Source organism: Garra rufa, chromosome 5 (genome assembly GCF_049309525.1).
Source record: "Garra rufa chromosome 5, GarRuf1.0, whole genome shotgun sequence".
Lineage (NCBI taxonomy): Eukaryota > Metazoa > Chordata > Actinopteri > Cypriniformes > Cyprinidae > Garra > Garra rufa.
The window spans coordinates 4,879,376-4,899,485 of record NC_133365.1 but is presented as its reverse complement, the minus strand read 5'-3'; the positions used below and the strand labels follow the sequence as shown (position 1 = coordinate 4,899,485).

Here is a 20,110-nt window from a genome sequence, read left to right as displayed (position 1 = left end):
GAAAAAATTACAATCAAAGAGGTGCATGACCTTTACATTACTCAAAGATTTTGAAGACAGAACACAAATGGACAGTTCTGATTTCTTTTCTATTAGTACTATGAAGAATAGTACAGAAATAGTTTTCCAATTCTTTATAGAACACTGTGAAACATGATTTTTGTTAGTAAATTTACACTTATGAATGTGAAACTTAGCTAGTAATATAAATAGGTTAATAACAAAAGCTATCAAAATAGCCAAAAACTACTTTTTCAAAATGCAAATTAAAATCTTATCTTTTCTTTGATAAACACCATATCGTTCTAACATAACAAAAGATGTGGGATACAGTTTCCAACTATAAAGAGTAAAAAGAGCAATTGACATCTATATCTGTCTTAAATGCTGAGAAAGATAGAATTTGTGAATTATCTTGAAAGAAATTTCTTTTATCTAGTTTGTAAAAAAAACTTCCCCACCTAGGGTTTCTAACAAATTTAGTAAAATAAGGCTTGGTAGCAAGGTCCTTTAAAAATAGAGAACGAATAGCGTATAAAAATACTAAAGAATGCTAAATATTCGCCTCTGTCTACGTCCACACAAATCCTCCAATAGCATCAGGAGGTGCGGCATGTATTGTTAGACGTAAAGCTTTTCTCCTCCCCAAAGTACAGATGGACCAATAACAAAAGAACTGACTTCCCGTTATATCTCGCGATCGAGGCCTTGGAAAAGTCACAGGGCATCTATAAAACCGGTCATTTCGTCGGGTTTGGTGAACAGCCTTTCTGTACAACCGGCAGCATCACGCAACAATGAGCGAAACCGCTATTTCATTCGCCAAGGACTTTTTGGCCGGAGGAATCGCCGCTGCGATCTCCAAAACTGCTGTTGCGCCCATCGAGAGAGTCAAGCTGCTCCTTCAGGTAACCTTATGTCTGACATTGGCAGGCCGTTTAAAGCTCTCTATGCGCACAGTGATACAATGTACAAAATAATCAATTTACCAAATCAAAGTTTTTATCCAAGCGCTTTCGTTCCGTAGTGTAAGGTCATTGGAATAAATGAGATCCAGAGCGCATTGTCCTCGAATTCAGCTTTCGCTTTAATGCGGAACGTGGACTTTGATGTTGCTGTTAAGTTTAAACTAAGATACAAAAGTAGCAGATATTTTTATACTGCGTTTCTGTGCCTTTGAAGGGCACTGTGGGGAGGGGACGACACACAAAGTTCGTTCCAAACGATAATGTGCAACTTAACCCCTTCCTAAAGTACAAAGTGCCTTTTCTCGACGCCTTTAGCGAAGGAGAGGTTCGGGGTTTCGTTAAGGAAGTGTTTTTACTGTTTACAATCATGTGACTCCTCTGGTGAGTTCTCCTGATCAGGGCCGGAGTGGGACTCCTTTTCAGCCCTGGAGTTTCAAGCCTTAGACCGGCCCACTTTAGTTCACGACTGACTATATTAAAATGACGTCATTTCCAATTCAGTGGAAATACAGTAGCCTAAGTGTTGCTTCACAGTGAAGATTTATTTGAACAGTTAACACAATGTAATGTTTAACAGTATCAGTATCTTTTTTCTGTTAGAATTAGTGCTCATAAATATCCAAACCTTGAAATTAAAAAATATCAAATAAATACAAATATATATTAAGCTATATGTATAAAATAAAGATTAAAATAAAATGTATTAAACTTTCTAATTACACTATCATGTCTTTTTTTTTAAGTAAACAGCTGCTTTATAAGTTCAAATATTTTTCATAAATGAGAACATTAAAGGGTAAATCTCCAACACTATTCTTTTAAACATCACAATGTCCTTTTCTGCAATATCTGAATATATATTCTGTGCAAAATTGTTCACAGATATCCAGCCCTTAAACACAAATAAAGAATAGAGCAAGTATTTGCAGACATCGTTGTTTTGCACTGCTCCTAACTAGCTTGACGTTAACCAGGGGCGGACTGGGACAAAATTTCAGGCCGGGAAATCTCACACTTATCCAGGCCATCCTACACCAAAATTTGAAACCCTGGACAACAATATTTTTCATCATCACATAAAGAAAAGTTGAAATCAACTGGGTAAAATAATTAAATGCTATCTCTTGAACTTCCGATTTGCCTTTTAATCTCTTTTAATCTCTCTGTCTCTCATGTGTGTTTACTTTTTTAACTAATTTTCTTGTATCTGTCACTTTTTTCATAAACACATCTCCACCTTTACAACCAGCTATACAGTACAGATCTAAGGTTGGTCTTTTTTAAAGAAGACAATCAGCAGATTATTGCAGAAATACTGAGACCTTTTTAAAGACATGTTTTTGTCAAGATTGTAAAAAGTTGTGATTTTGTAAAATGACACTTGACATTGCTGCTAAGGGGGAGGAGACAGCCACCAGGATGGTTCTTGAGCTTCTAAGCTTTCAAAATTATATATAATTTATGATTAGTACTAAAACATTTGATTGAGAAAAGGGCAACAGAAAAAAGAGGGCCACTACATTAGGACCATGTGTTATTGTCGTAATGTTAAAATTAAAACAACAACAATTAGCTACATCTTGAATATATCTTTATTAAAAAATCTTAAAACTAAACATGTTTTGCATTATAATGGGTCATGTTTGGCCCTAAGGAAAATTAACCATGATATTATTGAGCCTATGGTAAACATAGTAACCATGTTTTTTTTTGTTTTTTTTTTTTTAGGATTGATTCCCATTAGTATAATCAGAATTTTATACCATGGTGAAACTATAGTGTAGCAAAACCATTGTATATTCTATAATTATTGTATAACTATAGTAAACATGTTTTGTAAAATCACAGTTAATTTTGTATAAGGGTAGCTCCCTAAACCTGTTTTAAAACGATATTTTTATAGATTAACATTTGTTAGCTGTTCAATACTTAAGTAAACAAAGACAAAACTACAATAGTCTGTTTACAGATGTAACTGACCTGCACTTTAGGTCCTAAACAGGACAGATTTGTCTCTCTGCTCCACCTGGGCACTTCTACTTCAGTCTCGCGTCGTTTTGGCGGACGGCGGACGCGCGGATGCGCGGAGCGCGCGCGAGACAAAACGCGTGCCAGTCAAGACTAACCGATTTATAATTTATTAGAGTTTTATTATTGAATGGCTAATTCCGAAATAACCACTTTAGTACATTAGGCCGGCAACAAAAACAATAACAACAACAATATTAAATAATAATAATAAAAATTGGAGGGTAGCGGGCCAAAAAATTCTCCCGATGGACAGTCCGCCCATGGCGACTGCTGTGAGTGCAGGCAGCTAGGGACACCGGCCCTCGCGGCCAAAAAAACGGACCGGCCCACCGGGAATTCTCCCGGTCCTCCCGATTAGCCAATCCGGGCCTGCTCCTGATTAATGTTAAAACTATAGGTTGAGAGTTTGAGGTATAAACACATTAAATAAAATTAAAACACTTTTTGTAGTTTGACTTGATCTAACCCTTACTTTAACTACAAAACATGTTTTTGCAACAACAATATTAACAGCAATGAGATTCCTGTTGGAATAATAGCTAATGGGGGATTAATGTAGCAATTCGTTGTCATGGCAACATTCTGGCTGAAGAGGAAATGACGTATTGCATTGCTCCCTTCCAATGGGCCGCATTGAGACTTTAAACTCTGCCCTTCGGGGTGGGAAGGGCACAGGGATGCTCACTTTAATTGGGAATTTGCCAACCCTTGCAGTTGCACCACTAGGTCTGTCAATATTGGGGTTATTTGTAAGAATGTGGGACTTTTATCTACAATGTTCTTATGTTTTCTTGGTTTCTATAACTAGCCAGTAAGGCGCTGGAGTTGTGTACCAAAGTTAGCATCAGTGCAACACATCTAATAAAGCGTTTTATTTATTTTTTTGTCAAATGTGACCCTGGTCCACAAAACCAGTTATACTTATAAGGGTCAACTTACAGTATGCATCTAAAAGCTGAATAAAGCTTTCCATTGATGTATGGTTTGTTAGGACAGGACAACATTTGGCTGGGATGCAACTATTTGAAAATCTGTAATTTGAGGGTGGAAAAAAATCAAAATATTGAGAAAATCACTTTTAAAGTTGTCCAAATGAATGAAAACTAATCAAATTAACTTTTAATATATTTATAGTGTGAAAATGTACAAAATATCTTCATGGAACACAATCTTTACTTATTATCTTAATGACTTTTGGCATAATTTTAACCTCTACACTGTATTTTTGGCTATTGCGACAAATATAGCCATGCTACTTAAGACTGGTTTTGTGCTCCAGGGTCACAATTGTAATGTATCTAACAGTATAAAGCTACTTGAGCATTTCAAGTTTTCTATGAATGGAGGAGAGTTGTGATTGCTAATGTTAATAAGCCATTGCGTTCTCCTATTCTGGTAAGCAATCAACCAATTTGGCAATAGTTGTAACCAAGGTCTTGGCAAGGAGAGTCTATTATCAGGACCAGGCCTAGTAGCCTCATGCAGGGTCACAAATAAGACCACCATTGCTACTGAAAATGTTTTGACCTTGTCAGTGTCTGTTGGCTTTGATTCCATTCACTAATGTTAATGTTAAGGTTAAGCAGTTACAAGCATTTAAAATGCAGTCTTTCTTCTGGAGAAACCAACCAAGTTATGTTTAGAAGAACTACTGGTGACACAAAGGTCATGCAGAAAATTTGATGCAAAAGTTTCTCTTTTCTTACAGGTCCAGCATGCCAGCAAGCAAATCACAGTAGACAAACAATACAAAGGTATTGTAGACTGTGTAGTACGTATTCCCAAGGAGCAGGGCTTCCTGTCCTTCTGGAGAGGCAACTTGGCCAACGTTATCAGGTACTTCCCAACACAGGCGCTCAACTTTGCCTTCAAGGATAAGTATAAGAAGGTTTTCCTGGATGGCGTCGACAAGCATACCCAGTTTTGGAGGTACTTCGCTGGTAACCTCGCCTCCGGTGGTGCTGCCGGAGCCACGTCTCTGTGCTTCGTTTACCCCCTTGACTTTGCCAGAACCCGTTTGGCTGCTGATGTGGGAAAGGCTGGTGCAGAGAGAGAATTCTCAGGCCTTGGAAACTGTTTGGCAAAGATCTCCAAGTCTGATGGTATAAAGGGCTTGTATCAGGGCTTCAACGTGTCTGTGCAAGGCATCATCATCTACAGAGCGGCATACTTTGGCATCTATGACACTGCAAAAGGTGGGTTTTATTAGACGTAAGGCAGATTGCAACATCACAGGCTGAGCTAGGACTGCATGTTTTAAACATGTTGAGACTAACTTTTGACACCACTAATGTCCAAAATAAAATGTATGCTGTTTTAATATTTACTGTGTACAAAAGTGAACAAATAGTCACTCATGAGGTGCATCACTGCAAAAAATGCATTTCTTACTTAGATTTTCAGCCAATATCTACAAATTCTTAAATCAAGAAGGGTTTCTAGATGAGTAAAAATTTTCTTGTTTTCAGAAAAAAACAAGTCAAAATTAAGTGTGTTTTTGCTTGAAACGAGCAAAATAATCTTCCAACGGAGTAAGAAAAATTGTCTTTTCTGTTTGTAATAAAAAAAAATTTCTTACCCTATTGGTAGATTGCTTTGCTTGTTCTAAGCAAAAACTCACTTAATTTTGACTTGTTTTTTCTGAAAACAAGAATTTAAGAATTTTTTACACATTTTGGCTGGAAACTAGACACAAAAAAAAAATCTTGAAAAAGTATGAAAAGCATCTTTGCAAAAAATGCTTTTCTTACTTAGAAGTCTTGTTTCCAATTCTTAAATCAAGAACGATTTTCTAGATAAGTAAATTATTTTTTTGTTGTCAGAAAAAACAAGTCAAAATTAAGTGCATTTTTGCTTAGAACAAGCAAAATAATCTGCCAATGGGGTAAGAAAAATAAGATTTCTTTGATTGTAATATACATTTCCATTTTACAGTTTGACATTCTCCATGTCTTCGCATAATATGCATCATCTTTGCCTTTTGTAGGAGTATTTAAAAATACTTAGAGCCTGCAATTCAAATTAAACCCACATATAAAATGGATCTGATTCCTTTTTTTTTTTTTTTTTTTTTACATTTTGATTAGAACCAATATTTGAAATTAACACCCACCAACGCACCAAATATGGATGAAAATGAATCATAGCAGGTTACACATAGACAGGTTGCAGTGCTCCCAACAGAGAATTGCGCTCTGTTCAGAAATGATTCACATAGCATTAAAGTGTACATTTGTGTTTACCTTAGTAACATTAAGGTGTTTTGCCAATGTTCTAACTCCGTTGCAATATTTTAGTATTTCCCTATAATAATTAGTTTTACATTTTATACATATTGTTGAAAAACATTTACATCTGCATACCAGCTCAAACTCATGAGGTAAAATATGTTGTAATATTAGTAACTTAGTAGTAAGTCACTTATTTGTGGAAAAAAATGGTAATATTGTGGCTATTTGTTTCTGTACCCTCACCTTTCAATGATATTTATCATTAATAATAATATTCTTCAGAAGTTCATAAGGCATACCACTTACAAAAAATAAATAAATAAAGGTTTAATTACTTAATTGTGTAAATGCACATTTAAGTACTGTGTAATAATAGTTAACTATTTGTAATTACTATATGGTTAGGGTTAAGATAGGGTAAGGGTTTGGTATGGAGTAAGTGTAGTTATTGTTATTACTATAGGTCATGTATTACGATAACTACAGTATGTTTAGGTAACAAGGATATGGCAAAAAAAAAAAGTGTTACCTAAATAAGTAAATGTAAGTTAGTCTGTCTGTCTTTAGCAAAAAAAAAAATTAAGGAAATAATTAATGTTTGCAAGCTGAAATGTTCCATGTGGAGCCAGATCTTTCACACCATGTTCTAACCAGGAATTATGCATCAAAATGCCAGCTAGATCGTCTTAATTTAATCATTACTGTCCACACTGGTGGGAAAACAAAACAAACAAACTGTGCAGCAGTAACAGCCAATCAGAACTGTTATAGCTTAAAACTTGATCATACACACTTAAAAAAATAAAGGTGCTTTAAAGGGTTCTTCAATGCCATAGAACAGTGTTCCTCAAATCTTACCCTGGAGGGCCAATGCGCTGCAGAGTTTAGCTCCAACCCTTATCAAACTCACCTGCTTGTGATTCTCTAATGATCCTGAAGACCTTGACTAGCATGCTCAGGTGTGTTTGATTAGGGTTCGAGCTAAACTCTTCAGGAAAATGGATCTCGTGGGCCAGATTTGAGGATCCCTGCCATAGAAGAACCATTTTTGGTTCCACAAACAACCATTCAGTCAAAGGTTTTTCCTTCTTTTTATAATCTGAAGAACTTTCTTTTGCACAAAGAAGCTTTTGTGAAACAGAAAGGTTCTTGAGATGTTAAAAGTTATTTATGGAACTATTTAGACAGAAAAAGTTCTTCTATGGCCTTTATTTTTAAGAGTATACAGTGTCCAAATTGTTAACCTGTATTAATAGCATAGTTTTGCGGCAGTTAGTTGAAATATCTTTGTTTTACAGGCATGTTACCTGACCCAAAGAACACTCATATTGTGGTCAGCTGGATGATTGCTCAGTCAGTCACTGCCGTCGCTGGTCTTGCTTCATATCCCTTCGACACAGTACGCCGTCGTATGATGATGCAGTCTGGCCGTAAAGGAGGTGATGTCCAACTCCTGTTTCCTCCCATGTTCTTTCCAAAGTTCATAAGCCTTTTTAGTGTTTGGTTATGTTCAGTCTTGATTTTCATGGTTCATTTTTTAATTCCTTTTAATTTTTAGCTGACATAATGTACAGCGGCACCATTGACTGCTGGAGGAAGATTGCACGTGATGAGGGTGGCAAGGCCTTCTTCAAGGGTGCCTGGTCCAATGTGCTCAGGGGCATGGGTGGAGCCTTCGTCCTGGTTCTGTACGACGAGCTCAAGAAGGTCATTTAAACGCATAGAATTTACTATTTGAAAAAAAAACACACCTGTGTATTATGTGAATGGACTCCTGCTTTACTCACGAGGCCCGACTAGTGTTGTACTACTAGTTATATGAAAGATACATGTGAATGCGTGTTGGTTTTTTTAATGTTTCCACTCTTCCCTGACTCACTGGTCACTGATGTCATTCACTTATCAAAGCGGTTTTCCTGTTGGTCTGTTTTTAATTAGACTTGAATAAAGTCAACCCACTGAACCTTCACCTGTTGTCTCATAAGGTTTTTAATGAGCTCCCATAAAAAGAAGCTGTTTGGAATGGCATGCAATAATAGTATGAATAATATTGTTTTTTATTTTTAGAACATAAAGTATACTTATGTTATGCAAATTCTCTGTATGGGTGGAGAACATGTGACCCTGCTACATGTAATGCAGCCCTGTTCCTGGAGATCTACCTTCCTGCAAATTTCAGTTCCAACCCTGATCAAACACACCTGAACCAACTAATTAGAATCTGAAGGAGCACTTGATAATTACAGACAGGTGTGTTTGATCAGGGTTGGAACTAAACTCTGCAGGAAGGTGGATCTCCAGGAACAGGGTTGGGCAGCCCTGATGTAAGGGGTTGTCAAAACCCTACTCCTGGAGAGCTATCTTTCTGCAGAGGTTAGTTCCAACCCTGATCAAACACACCTGTCTGTAATTATCAAGTGCTCCTTCAGATTCTAATTAGTTGGTTCAGGTGTGTTTGATCAGAGTTGGAACTAAACTCTGCATGAAGGTAGATCTCCAGGAACAGGGTTGGGCAGCCCTGGTGTAAGGGCTTTTCAAAACCCTACTTCTGGAGAGCTATCTTTCTGCAGAGGTTAGTTCCAACCCTGATCAAACACACCTGTCTGTAATTATCAAGTGCTCCTTCTGATTCTAATTAGTTGGTTCAGGTGTGTTTGATCAGGGTTGGAACTAAACTCTGCATGAAGGTAGATCTCCAGGAACAGGGTTGGGCAGCCCTGATGTAAGGGGTTTTCAAAACCCTACTCCTGGAGAGCTATCTTTCTGCAGGCTTCAGTTCCAACTCTGCTTCAAGACACTTCTAGTTTTTTTTCAAGTAGTCATCAAATAGCTTGTTCAGGTGTTTGATTAGGGTTAGAGCTGAACTCTGCAGGAAGGTAGCTCTCGAGGAGCAGGGTTCCCTGAAGAGCAACCACTGTTTTAAGATAAGCATTTACAAAAGTACACATTGCGTGGTATACATCTCTATGGATTCCCCATGTTACATAGTTTCAACAACTTGTTTATCATTAGTACAGTCATGTAAACTAAAGTTGACCTTTGTCATTGTGTACTGCTTTTATGAAAATTACTTGGCTATAATTTAAATATATTGTAGGTATACCAAATAACATATTTCTGAATGTTTGGCTATGCCACCAAAACAAAAACTAGGAACAAAGAAAAGCACTTTCAATCCCCCTGGACAGCACGCCAAATATGCTTATTAAATTGCCTTATCACATTATATGAGAGTGCGAACTGGTGAATCAACAATAGAGAGAATTGGAGTTGATAAGTAAAAGCAATGCTGGAGAACACATGATTGAGATCAACAATGGAGATAAAGCTGGATAACAGATGATGGAGAACAACAAGGAGGATGTCCAGGCAAGTCAGTCCACAGGTAAGGTAAACAGGTGCTTGACAGTCTTGTGGGGTAACATCAATGAGACAAAATGTATGTGAGTGCAAGGTATAAGTGCAATCTTTAATGGTTAGTTTAGTGAGATCCAATTTAGGAGCAACCCCTTCCACTAAAGATTATGATTCTAGAGGTGGTGAAATCGCAGCTGGGGGTTACTGCAGAGGATAAGCCCTGTATGCCACTATTAGTAGAAGGATGTGGTCCTGATAGTATGTTAATCGAAGTGCTGTGCCCATGAGATGAACAACAGGCTTTGCAGTCCGGCCCAATGAGTACTTTGCCATAAGCCGGAGTCTGAGAGACCTTTTAAGCTTTTGAATTGCTCTTGGTCAAAAGTTTCTAGCCTTTGATGCAAGTGGTTCTTCTAGACCAGCAATGTTTTGGTGCTACTTACGAACCACTTTTCCTGGTTTGGAGCTGGTGCTTTAGGTGTCGAAAGACAAAGAACCTATTTGAAACTAGGCACAGGCTCCAAACCAGCACTCGAACTGCCTTGATGGAAAAGGTATATAGTTTGTCCTTGATCCACTGGACCATCCTGGCAAGATGATTGATAGCTGTCAGTCATTTGAATGTTTTAATTCTTACAGTCTTTCTCTCCAAGCAGTTTCAAACATCATCTGCGGCTGTCAGTGGAGCTCTCAATGCAAGTAATCTTCTAGATAGCCACGTCTTACTTAGAGTTCAGGTATTGAATAGTGAAGAAAATCTCAGCAAGTGAAACATTACTATCACTGCTTAGGACTTTTGTTGGGAGTTGCAAGTAAAAAGACACATCGAAATCCTTTTGTGTGAGTCAAGTCTGTCCAGTCTCCTAATAACTTGTTTCTTGCACATTAAATACCAGGATGTGGATTTTAGCTGTTATTAACAGCTGTATCAAGGGATTATATTCAAACAATCCACTGAAGGGGCATAATGACCCACTGACCAAATTTTGAGCAGGTGCAAATAACAGCGATAGGCCTATTGCCAGCACATAGGAAACCCTGTGGTCTTCTGCGGTTGCAGTTTGTATGTTTATTTTGTGGATTGCTATTATGTATTTATTTTTTTGCTATTTTATTATTGCCTAACTTGTAATATTCACACTAAAAGAAACACACTGTTTTTGCTGCTTACTTGAGTTTTCCTGATTCCTTTCAGGGTGGCAGGGTTACATACAGTGTCTTGCAAAAGTATTCATACCCCTTCATTTTTTTCACGTTTTGTTGCAGCATTATGTTAAACTGCTTTAAATTAGTTTTTCCCCACATCAATTTACACTCCACACACCATAATAATGACAAAGCAAAAAACAGATTTGCAAATTTTACAAATTTATTAAAAATAAAACACTGAAATAAATGCATTGCATAAGTATTCATAGCCTTAACTCAGTCCATAGTTGAAGCAGCTTTACAGCCTCAAGTCTTTTTGGGTCTGATGTGAGCATCTTTGCACATCTGCATTTGGCAATTATCTGCCATTCTTTGCCTCACCTTTTCACCTCTCCATCTCTGTCAGCTTGGACATTTTCTAGAGTCCTAGTTGTTCCAGTCGTCTTCCATTATGGAGAATGCTTCTGTCAACCTTCAATGCAGCAGATTTGTTTCTGAACTCTTCTCTAGATCATCGCCTTAACGCAAGTCTGTCACTGAGCTCTACAGGCAGTTATCTTGGTTTTTGCTCTGATATGCATTTTCAGCTGTTAGACCTTTTCTGAGAGGTGTGTGTCTTTCTAAATCAGACTCATTCAAATGAATTTGCCACAGTTTAACTTCATTCGAAGTGTATCTAGAAGCAATATGAATGCTCCTGAGCTAAATTTCGAGTGTCCCAGAAAAGGGTATGAATACTTATGCAACAGGATCTTTTCAGTTTTTTCTTATTTTTAATAAGTTTGCACAAATGTTGGCTATTCTAGGCTATTCCCCTGGGTACTCAAGCCTCAGATGATGTTGGTTGACTACCTGGTCTAACCGGTTTTTCCAGGAAGGTAAGGAAGGCAGTGCAACCGAATATCTCAGACACCAAATATTTCAGAACAGAGATCAGGTTTCCTCCTCTTTAAAGCACAGATGGGCTAGTAACAAAAGAACGGACTTCCCATTGTTTCTCGAGATCGTGGCCTTAGAAGAGTCCTTGAACATCTATAAATCCGGTCATTGGCCGGCAGCATCACGCAACAATGAGTGAGACTGCTATTTCATTCGCCAAGGACTTTTTAGCCGGTGGAATCGCCGCTGGGATCTCAGAGACTGCTGTTGCACCCATCGAAAGAGTCAAGCTGCTCCTTCAGGTATTACATGAATTAGCTATTAAGTATGAATGAATGAATCTTTTTCACACATTTGTTTATCTTGGTTAATGAATATACTCTTGTCAATTGTTAAATCATGTTTTTAGTGAAGCCAACATAACTTAATCTTATAATAAAAATAACTGGTGATTCTAAGATGTAACTGTTACTATAGAAACAAAGGCATCTTTCACAAGCATTGGGTTAACACATAATCTGGCCGCTCTTCAGTGTTGTTGTTAATGTTGTTGATATTTCAGCAAACAGTCAGCTTCATATGTTCAGTTAAAGAGCATTAAGTTAAAGCAAATGTTATCATTGTGTATTTTAGACACTTTTTTGTATGAGCCGATATTCTAGATTATCATGGTAATGTCAATGGTATTAACATTGTTAGGGTTATCAATAGAAACCCTAGTGAAAAATAAATGTACTAAAATGTATTTAAATTACATGTATTTTGTGCTAAGAATACTACAAATATATTTACACACTGTGTACTTATTAAAAACCCTGCAATTGTACTTAAATTTAAAGTGCTAAATAGTGTACTTAATACACTTTAATTGTGCAGAAGTCCAGCTAAATATATACTTAAGTGGAACTATTGCAAGTATACTTCAGGTACACTGTAAATATGTTGCATTTAAAGACCGATATTATTGAAAGATCATACAATCCTCATCACTATGACATTAAAACACATTTTAGTTTATATTTTAAGTAGGGCTGGGACACGATTAATCGCATCCAAAATAAAAGTTTATGTTAACATACTAAATGTGTGTTTACTGTGTGTATATATAATGTATGTATAAATACACACACAAACATGTATATTAAAGAAAACTGAAAATAAAAATTAAATTAAAATAAATAAAATATTTATAATTCTATATATAATCTAAATTAAATACAAATATAACTATCCACACATATAAGTATTTTTTAAAGGCTTTACATGTTTGTGTGTGTATTTATATATACATAATAAATATACACAGTAAACACACATTTAGTATGTTAACATAAACTTTTATTTTGGATGCGATTAATCGCGATTAATCGTGTCCCAGCCCTAATTTTAAGTTTAATTACATTTTTTATGTCAGTAATTATGTTATTAGACTTGAACTATAATTAGTATAAAATAAATGCATTTTAAATATGACTTTGTTTTTTTTATACTAGGGAATGTATATTTATATTATAATATCAACATACATATATCTTAATTAAAGTACACATGAGGCCATTTCTACCTTCATGTATACATTTTTTTGCATAATGACTGCATTACACAAAAAAACAGATTATAATCTACACTATTTATGTCTGACTTGCATTTTCCACTAGTCTAAGGTTATTTGCAAGGTTAGATTGGTTTAGATTTAACAGGGCCAGTGAATACATGATATTTAAATAACAATATTCAAGGCTAACGGTTATGAAAATAATCTTAAAAGTGATCATTTTGTTGCCAATTTTGTTTTTTCACTAAAACTTTTTATTTATTCATTTTTTTTTAGTTCAATATGTATAAGGTTTGTAAAATATCTTTTTTTGAGCAGTTTTTATGCAGCCTTGTGAGGCACTTTAAGAATGGGATGAAAATGTGCAACTTAACCAGAGATGGTTTTATTATGGCTTAACCCCTGATTTATGCATGAAATGGCTTTCTAAGAAGTAATTTAACAGTCTATGGTCATGTGACCCAGTCTCTCTCACTGAGTCCTTTATTTTAAAACTAGAAGGTGGGAGACTTGGAGTTGCTTTTTTGTAATACATTTTTTGTATGCATGAAAAATATTTATGTAGTTTAAATAACCTTCACAGGCAATAAATGGTTAATACTACATACATTAGGTAAAAAAACTGCCTGTTAAATGGACAAATGTACAGAGTCTCATAGTTCTATTGGATTATAGTTGTTTAAAGCTGCTTGAGCATTTGAAGGTTTCTAGTATTAAAACTGTGATTGCTAATGTTAATTAATCTAAGCATTTAATCTAAGCATTTTAAATTGGTCTCTCTTCTGGAAAAGGGGACCAATACAAGTTTTAAAATATTTCATGTTGACTGACAAACTGTGACACAAAGGTCATGTAATAACTTTTTTTCTTACAGGTCCAGCATGCCAGCAAGCAAATCACAGCAGACAAACAATACAAAGGTATTGTAGACTGTGTAGTACGTATTCCCAAGGAGCAGGGCTTCTTGTCCTTCTGGAGAGGCAACTTGGCCAACGTTATCAGGTACTTCATAACACAAGCTCTCAACTTTGCCTTCAAGGATAAGTATCAGAAGGTTTTCCTGGATGGCGTCGACAAGCATACCCAGTTTTGGAGGTACTTCGCTGGTAACCTCGCCTCCGGTGGTGCCGCCGGAGCCACGTCTCTGTGTTTCGTTTACCCCCTTGACTTTGCCAGAACCCGTTTGGCTGCTGATGTGGGAAAGGCTGGTGCAGAGAGAGAATTCTCAGGCCTTGGAAACTGTTTGGCAAAGATCTCCAAGTCTGATGGTATAAAGGGCTTGTATCAGGGATTCAACGTGTCTGTGCAAGGCATCATCATCTACAGAGCGGCATACTTTGGCATCTATGACACTGCAAAAGGTGGGTTTTATTATAGATTGCTCCTTTATTGTGACTGTCAGGACCATGGCTAGAGTTAACATCAGGGGCTGAGCTAGGGCTGCACAATAATTGTTAAACTGCGGGCTTATCCACACAAAGCCAGATCTTCTTGTCCTTGTTCTTGTGTAAACATGGCTTTGTCTCAAGAAACTGACTCAAAATGATGTAGTATACATGCCAGACCAGTATGTGGTGCTGTAATTCTGCCACAGAGATACACTAAAAAACAAAGGAGAAGACTTGAAGCATGCATAAACCTTCCACACTATATACAAACCCAACACAACAACAAGAAACCAAAGATGAACATGGAACAATACATTTCTTACACTCTTTATTAATCTGTGTTAATGTTAGTTAATAAAAACAGGCTCCCAAAGCGCCGGATCCATCATGGATGAAATGCTGATACGTTGCAAAATTTTAACGTATACAGCTAAATGCGTCTCTGTGTGGACGAGCCCTGAAAATCACAATAATTTTGTTCAAATTATCAAAAAAAACATATATTTTTAGATTTTTTTACATTTCATCAGAATTATTGCACTTCCTCTTACATACTTACATTTGTTTTATCTCACATTTAGTTTTTCTGTTGAAACAGCATAAAAGGTGCATTTATTCAGCAACCACAATCGCAAATAATTTAACTGAGATACATTTGAATGCATACCAGTACATCACAAATGTTTTTTTTTTTTTTTTTACCAGTTTAGTTTAATGGAAATGTCAAATGAATGAATGATTGAATACATAAGTTCTTTGAGAGATTCAATTTTCCAAATTAAACTCATGTTACCAGATCTGGGGAAAATTGCATTGATCCCTTAGAAGGAGTATTTAAAATTCACACTTATTCCACATTAAATCAAAAATGGCTGGCTTCCTGCTGGGTGGAGCTACTGAATAATTGACTAATTAAGGAGTTGTCAAGCTTGAGTTGAAAATCAGGCGATGTCTACATTAATCCAGATACATTTGAAAATGGAGTTTTCGTTTTAAAACGCTTTCCATCCACACTAGCGTTTCAAAGCGTTTTCCAAAAATTTCTCATCCACACTGAAACGTAGGAAAACGTTACATTTGCCTTACTGCAAATGTGTAAAGCCTCCAAAAACTAAGATTATACAGACGGAACAGAGATTATACGTTTTAACGCATTTTTTTCTGGCAGGATCATTTTATTTACAAAAATATCTCATCGTTCTCTGATGCGTTCATTTCGCATTCACTCATATTTTATCAGAAAAGCAGCTGTCGTCATGTTTTGCAGGACAGCAACTGTGAATAAATGTTCTGTCATCTTTTCATGAGTAAATATGCATCATCATTTCAAAAGCCTACGTTTTCGCAGTCCACACTACAATGTTAAAACGGCATTTTCAAATTTATCTCCTTTGGAGAGCGTTTTCAAAAAGCTTTGTTTTCCTCGACAATAACGCCGTCTCAGTGTCGACGGAAGGCGGACGGATAGAAAAAGATGTGTCTTAAACGAAAACGTATTAGTGTGGACATGGCCTCAGTCAACGTTGGCAGCAAAAAAACAACTTAGTAGCTAATGTGGTGGGCTATGAATCATCAGTTTTGTCTTCTAACCAGGAGACTCCAACATTATTGCCCTCCAAAGGCAAAGCGCAGTAACTACACATTTGGTCAAAATTGAGTTAGGGCTTAAAATGGGCTTTGTGACAACTGTTTTGTCTTGTGGCAAAGTCTCCTGGTTCAATTTTGTCACGTTTCAGACAAACGAGAGTGTCAACATTGCAGTAACTACAAAATCCAAACTAATGCCATATCAGTTTCAGTGTTGGCTTAGTTACTGCACTTTGCCTTTGCAGGGCAGAGACGTTCCATTTACGTCTGCATCCCAAATTAAATTTAGTTAAGATTCACTTTCATATCATGTCCTAACCAGGCATGATCTTAATAGTTTGTCCACACTAAAAATGAAAATACTGAGCCACTAATCATAAATTGTTAATCCTCAACTTGGAAATATCTTTGTTTTACAGGCATGCTACCCGACCCAAAGAACACTCATATTGTGGTCAGCTGGATGATTGCTCAGACAGTCACTGTCGTTGCTAGTTTCATATCATATCCCTTCGACACAGTACGCCGTTGTATGATGATGCAGTCTGGATGCAAAGGAGGTAATATCCAACCCATTTCTCCCATTTTCCATACACTGTAAAACCCAATAGAATGCCTTACTTAGATATACTGCCCTCCACAGGCAGAGTGCAGTAACTACGCCAACACTGAAACTGAGAAAAATGCCTTTAAAGTTTTTACAGCAGCTAGTCAAACATGTTGAAATTCTATTGAAAAACTCTTGTTTCTCAGAAACGGGACACAATTTAACCAGGAGACTTTGCCACAAGACAAAACAGTTGTCACAAAGTCCATTTTAAGCCTTAACTCAATTTTGACCAAATGTGTAGTTACTGCGCTTTGCCTTTGGAGGGCAGTATAGTTAGTTATCTTTACTTAGTTGCTATACTTACTAGGTTTTATTAAGTTACAGATACTTTTAAGGCAAGTAAAACTTACATCTTAGAGTAAAGCTTACTTAAAATATTCAAGTAGCCACAAAGCAACCAACAACATTAATAAACCAGCGAGAGGCAGCAGTGCACTAATATGTTGGTACTGTGCAAAATAACAACATTTGAGGTGGAGCAATTTTTAATAGACTTTTGCAGTTATCTTTCTTTCACTAGTTCCCCAAAGTCATCTTGAATGTTGAACTGTCAATACAACTGGAATATTTGAGAGAACATCACATAAGCTGTCTTAATAAATTGGTTGATTTAAAAAATAATAAATAAACTTACCATTATAGTGATTCGTGTTCCCTTTGGTTGGGCACTTTGTTATAACTTTCTTTCTATTGATGCAGAAATGTATTGTGAAATCATGAGTTATGTGATTTCAAGGAAAGAAAAATAATAAGTAAATTGCTTTTAGAAAGTAATCGCTTTTCTAATTAAATCATTAGATGTATTTATATATCTCATTAGTTGTATTTTGCATGTTTACTAATGATCCTTTACTTATTAGCCTAAATGTTTTCTAGAAACACCTTGAGAAATGTTAACTTGGGTTGATACAGTTCTTTAGTGTTTGAGATAATATGCTGGAATCACACACAGATTTTAACATTCAGCACGCGAAACATAACAATGGTAACAATTCACTTTTGTTTATTTGTATTAATTGTAACAACAACTATTTTATTTGCTTCTTTTTTTACAGCAAGTAAAACTGGCAAATAAAAACAACAGTAAAACCAAGCAATTGCATAATTTATTCATGCCGCAATACCTTCTAGGAGTCAGTGAGTAGCTATACTAACTGCAGATTGATATTACAAAACATTTTAAGTTAAATGAACTAAACTTTGCAATTAATTATGACTAAACATTTTAAGGTAAATAAACTGATTTTTTAAAGTTTCACATTACTTACATTACTTTAATGTTTCCTCATGGTTTGTAAGTAAATTCAACTTATCTGGGTTTAGAATGTACAAAATGCATAGGCCTTTTGATGTTTGGTTGTGTTCAGTCCTAATGAGAGCAATAGTTTGCACACAAATTTTACATTTTATAAAAATGTTTCTTCATCAGAACATATTTGGAGAAATGTAGCATTCCATCACTGTCTCACCAACGGATCCTCTGTAGTGAATGGGTGCCGTCAGAATGAGAGTCCAAAGAGCTGATAAAAACATCACAATAATCCACACCACTCCAGTCCATCAGTTAACATTTTAAGACTTTAAGCTGTGTTTGTAATAAATTCATCATTTAAGATGTTTTTAACTTGAAACCATTGTTTTGGTTAAAATATGAATCCATAATATCGTTTTTTTTCCAGTAAAAAAGTCATCTTGTACAATCTGCACAGATCAAGCAAGATTATTTTTATTTTTTTAAATTTTTTTTGGAGGATGCGTTATTATGCATTATGGATTCATATTGTGGCCAGAAGTGACATTTTAAAGTCTTAATGATGGATTTGTTTCTTACAAACACACAGCTTTTGTCTTCTCAAAATGTTAATTGATAGACTGGAGTGCTGTGGATTACTTGTGGATTATTGTGATGTTTTATCAGCTGTTTGGACTCTCATTCTGACGGCACCCATTCACTGCAGGGGATCCATTGGTGAACAAGTGATCAATGACACATCTCTACAAATCTGAAACAAACTCATCTTCATCTTGGATGGCCTGAGGGTGAGGACAAAATTTATTTAGAAAAAATAAAATTTTTCTCTAAGTGTTTAATTCTTTTTTGGTTTCAGCTGACGTAATGTACAGCGGCAGCATTGACTGCTGGAGGAAGATTGCACGTGAAGAGGGTGGCAAGGCCTTCTACAAAGGTGCCTGGTCCAATGTGCTCAGAAGCATGGGCGGAGCCTTCGTCCTGGTTCTGTACGACGAGTTCAAGAATATCATTTGAACCCTTTATAGAATTCACTATTTGAAGAAAACAACTGTGTTTGAAGTGTATGGACTTGCTTGTTGCTGCTGTGGAGTTGTGCTAGTTATAAGTTATATAAAATATAATATATGCATTTTTTTTTTTTTTTTATCTTATCACTGGTAATTAGTTGATTACTATAAACCTCAATGTGCTTGGCTGGACCATGTGCAAAAACTGAACCAGAAGTAATTACAACTGCAGGCTTTTTTTTTGTTTTAGTCTTTATTATATTTAGAACAAAATGCATTTATACTATTTATACTGTAATGATGTTTTTGTCAATTTTACTTCCAAAACTAAGCTCACATACAATGAATTTTATTTAATGCACAAATCTTTGATTTCTGTCGGTGATTTGTTATATTAGAACTGCCTAATACATTATTATTGATATTATTATCCTAATATTTGGAAACTCAGGTTAATTGTTAGTACTAATAATTTTGAGCCATTGCAATTTTGTCATTTTTGGACATCTCACGTTTATGTAATTTTAATGCTGTAGATCAGATCGCTGCCTTTGTACTTTTGACTGAATTGCCTAGCGACTTTTGTGATGGCTGTTGTTGCTGTTTATTAAATATTATTATTCAATAAATGATATTTCATATAAATTATAGTATTTAATAGTGTTTAGTATTGAGAAACGGTGCATGTTCGTGATGGTGATTTTAGTTACATTGTTCTGCCATTAGATGGCAACAAGATACTGTTTTTAGTCAGTAATAACGACTTTTACTTTGAAAAGTTAACCATTAAATGCATACCTCAGGTCTTTAGCGACCCTGGACATTATTCACTATTTAGTATTCCTCAATCTATTCATTATAAACAATATAACGAAAAAAATATAATAGAATATCTGTTTTCTGATTTTTTTGTGTAAACATATACATAAGTGTATATGTAAATATCTGATGACTTAATACATGCAATTCGCCTTTATTCCTCTAGGTGACACTGTTCAATAGACAATAATGATGTGATGTTTCACTCATAACTAGCGCAGAGATAAAACAACAGAATATCATCAGCAAAAATTGAACTGGTTTGAATAGCTTTAATG

The 20,110-nt window shown here is 35.8% G+C and overlaps 2 protein-coding genes across 2 annotated transcripts; both read left to right on the top strand.

Annotated features, from left to right (window-relative positions):
* The first annotated feature begins 695 nt into the window (after positions 1-695).
* On the top strand, positions 696-8,198 carry LOC141334487 (ADP/ATP translocase 3). Its single transcript, XM_073839580.1, has 4 exons — positions 696-908; positions 4,708-5,194; positions 7,528-7,668; positions 7,788-8,198. Exons 1-4 carry the CDS (start codon positions 798-800, stop codon positions 7,943-7,945), a joined length of 897 nt encoding a protein of 298 aa, XP_073695681.1. The 5' UTR covers positions 696-797; the 3' UTR covers positions 7,946-8,198.
* Positions 8,199-11,792: 3,594 nt separating this feature from the next.
* LOC141334488 (ADP/ATP translocase 3-like) lies at positions 11,793-19,020 on the top strand. The gene is made up of 4 exons (XM_073839581.1): positions 11,793-11,916; positions 14,044-14,530; positions 16,564-16,704; positions 18,863-19,020. The coding sequence occupies exons 1-4, from the start codon at positions 11,806-11,808 to the stop codon at positions 19,018-19,020; spliced, it is 897 nt and encodes a 298-aa protein (XP_073695682.1). The 5' UTR covers positions 11,793-11,805.
* Positions 19,021-20,110: the final 1,090 nt, after the last annotated feature.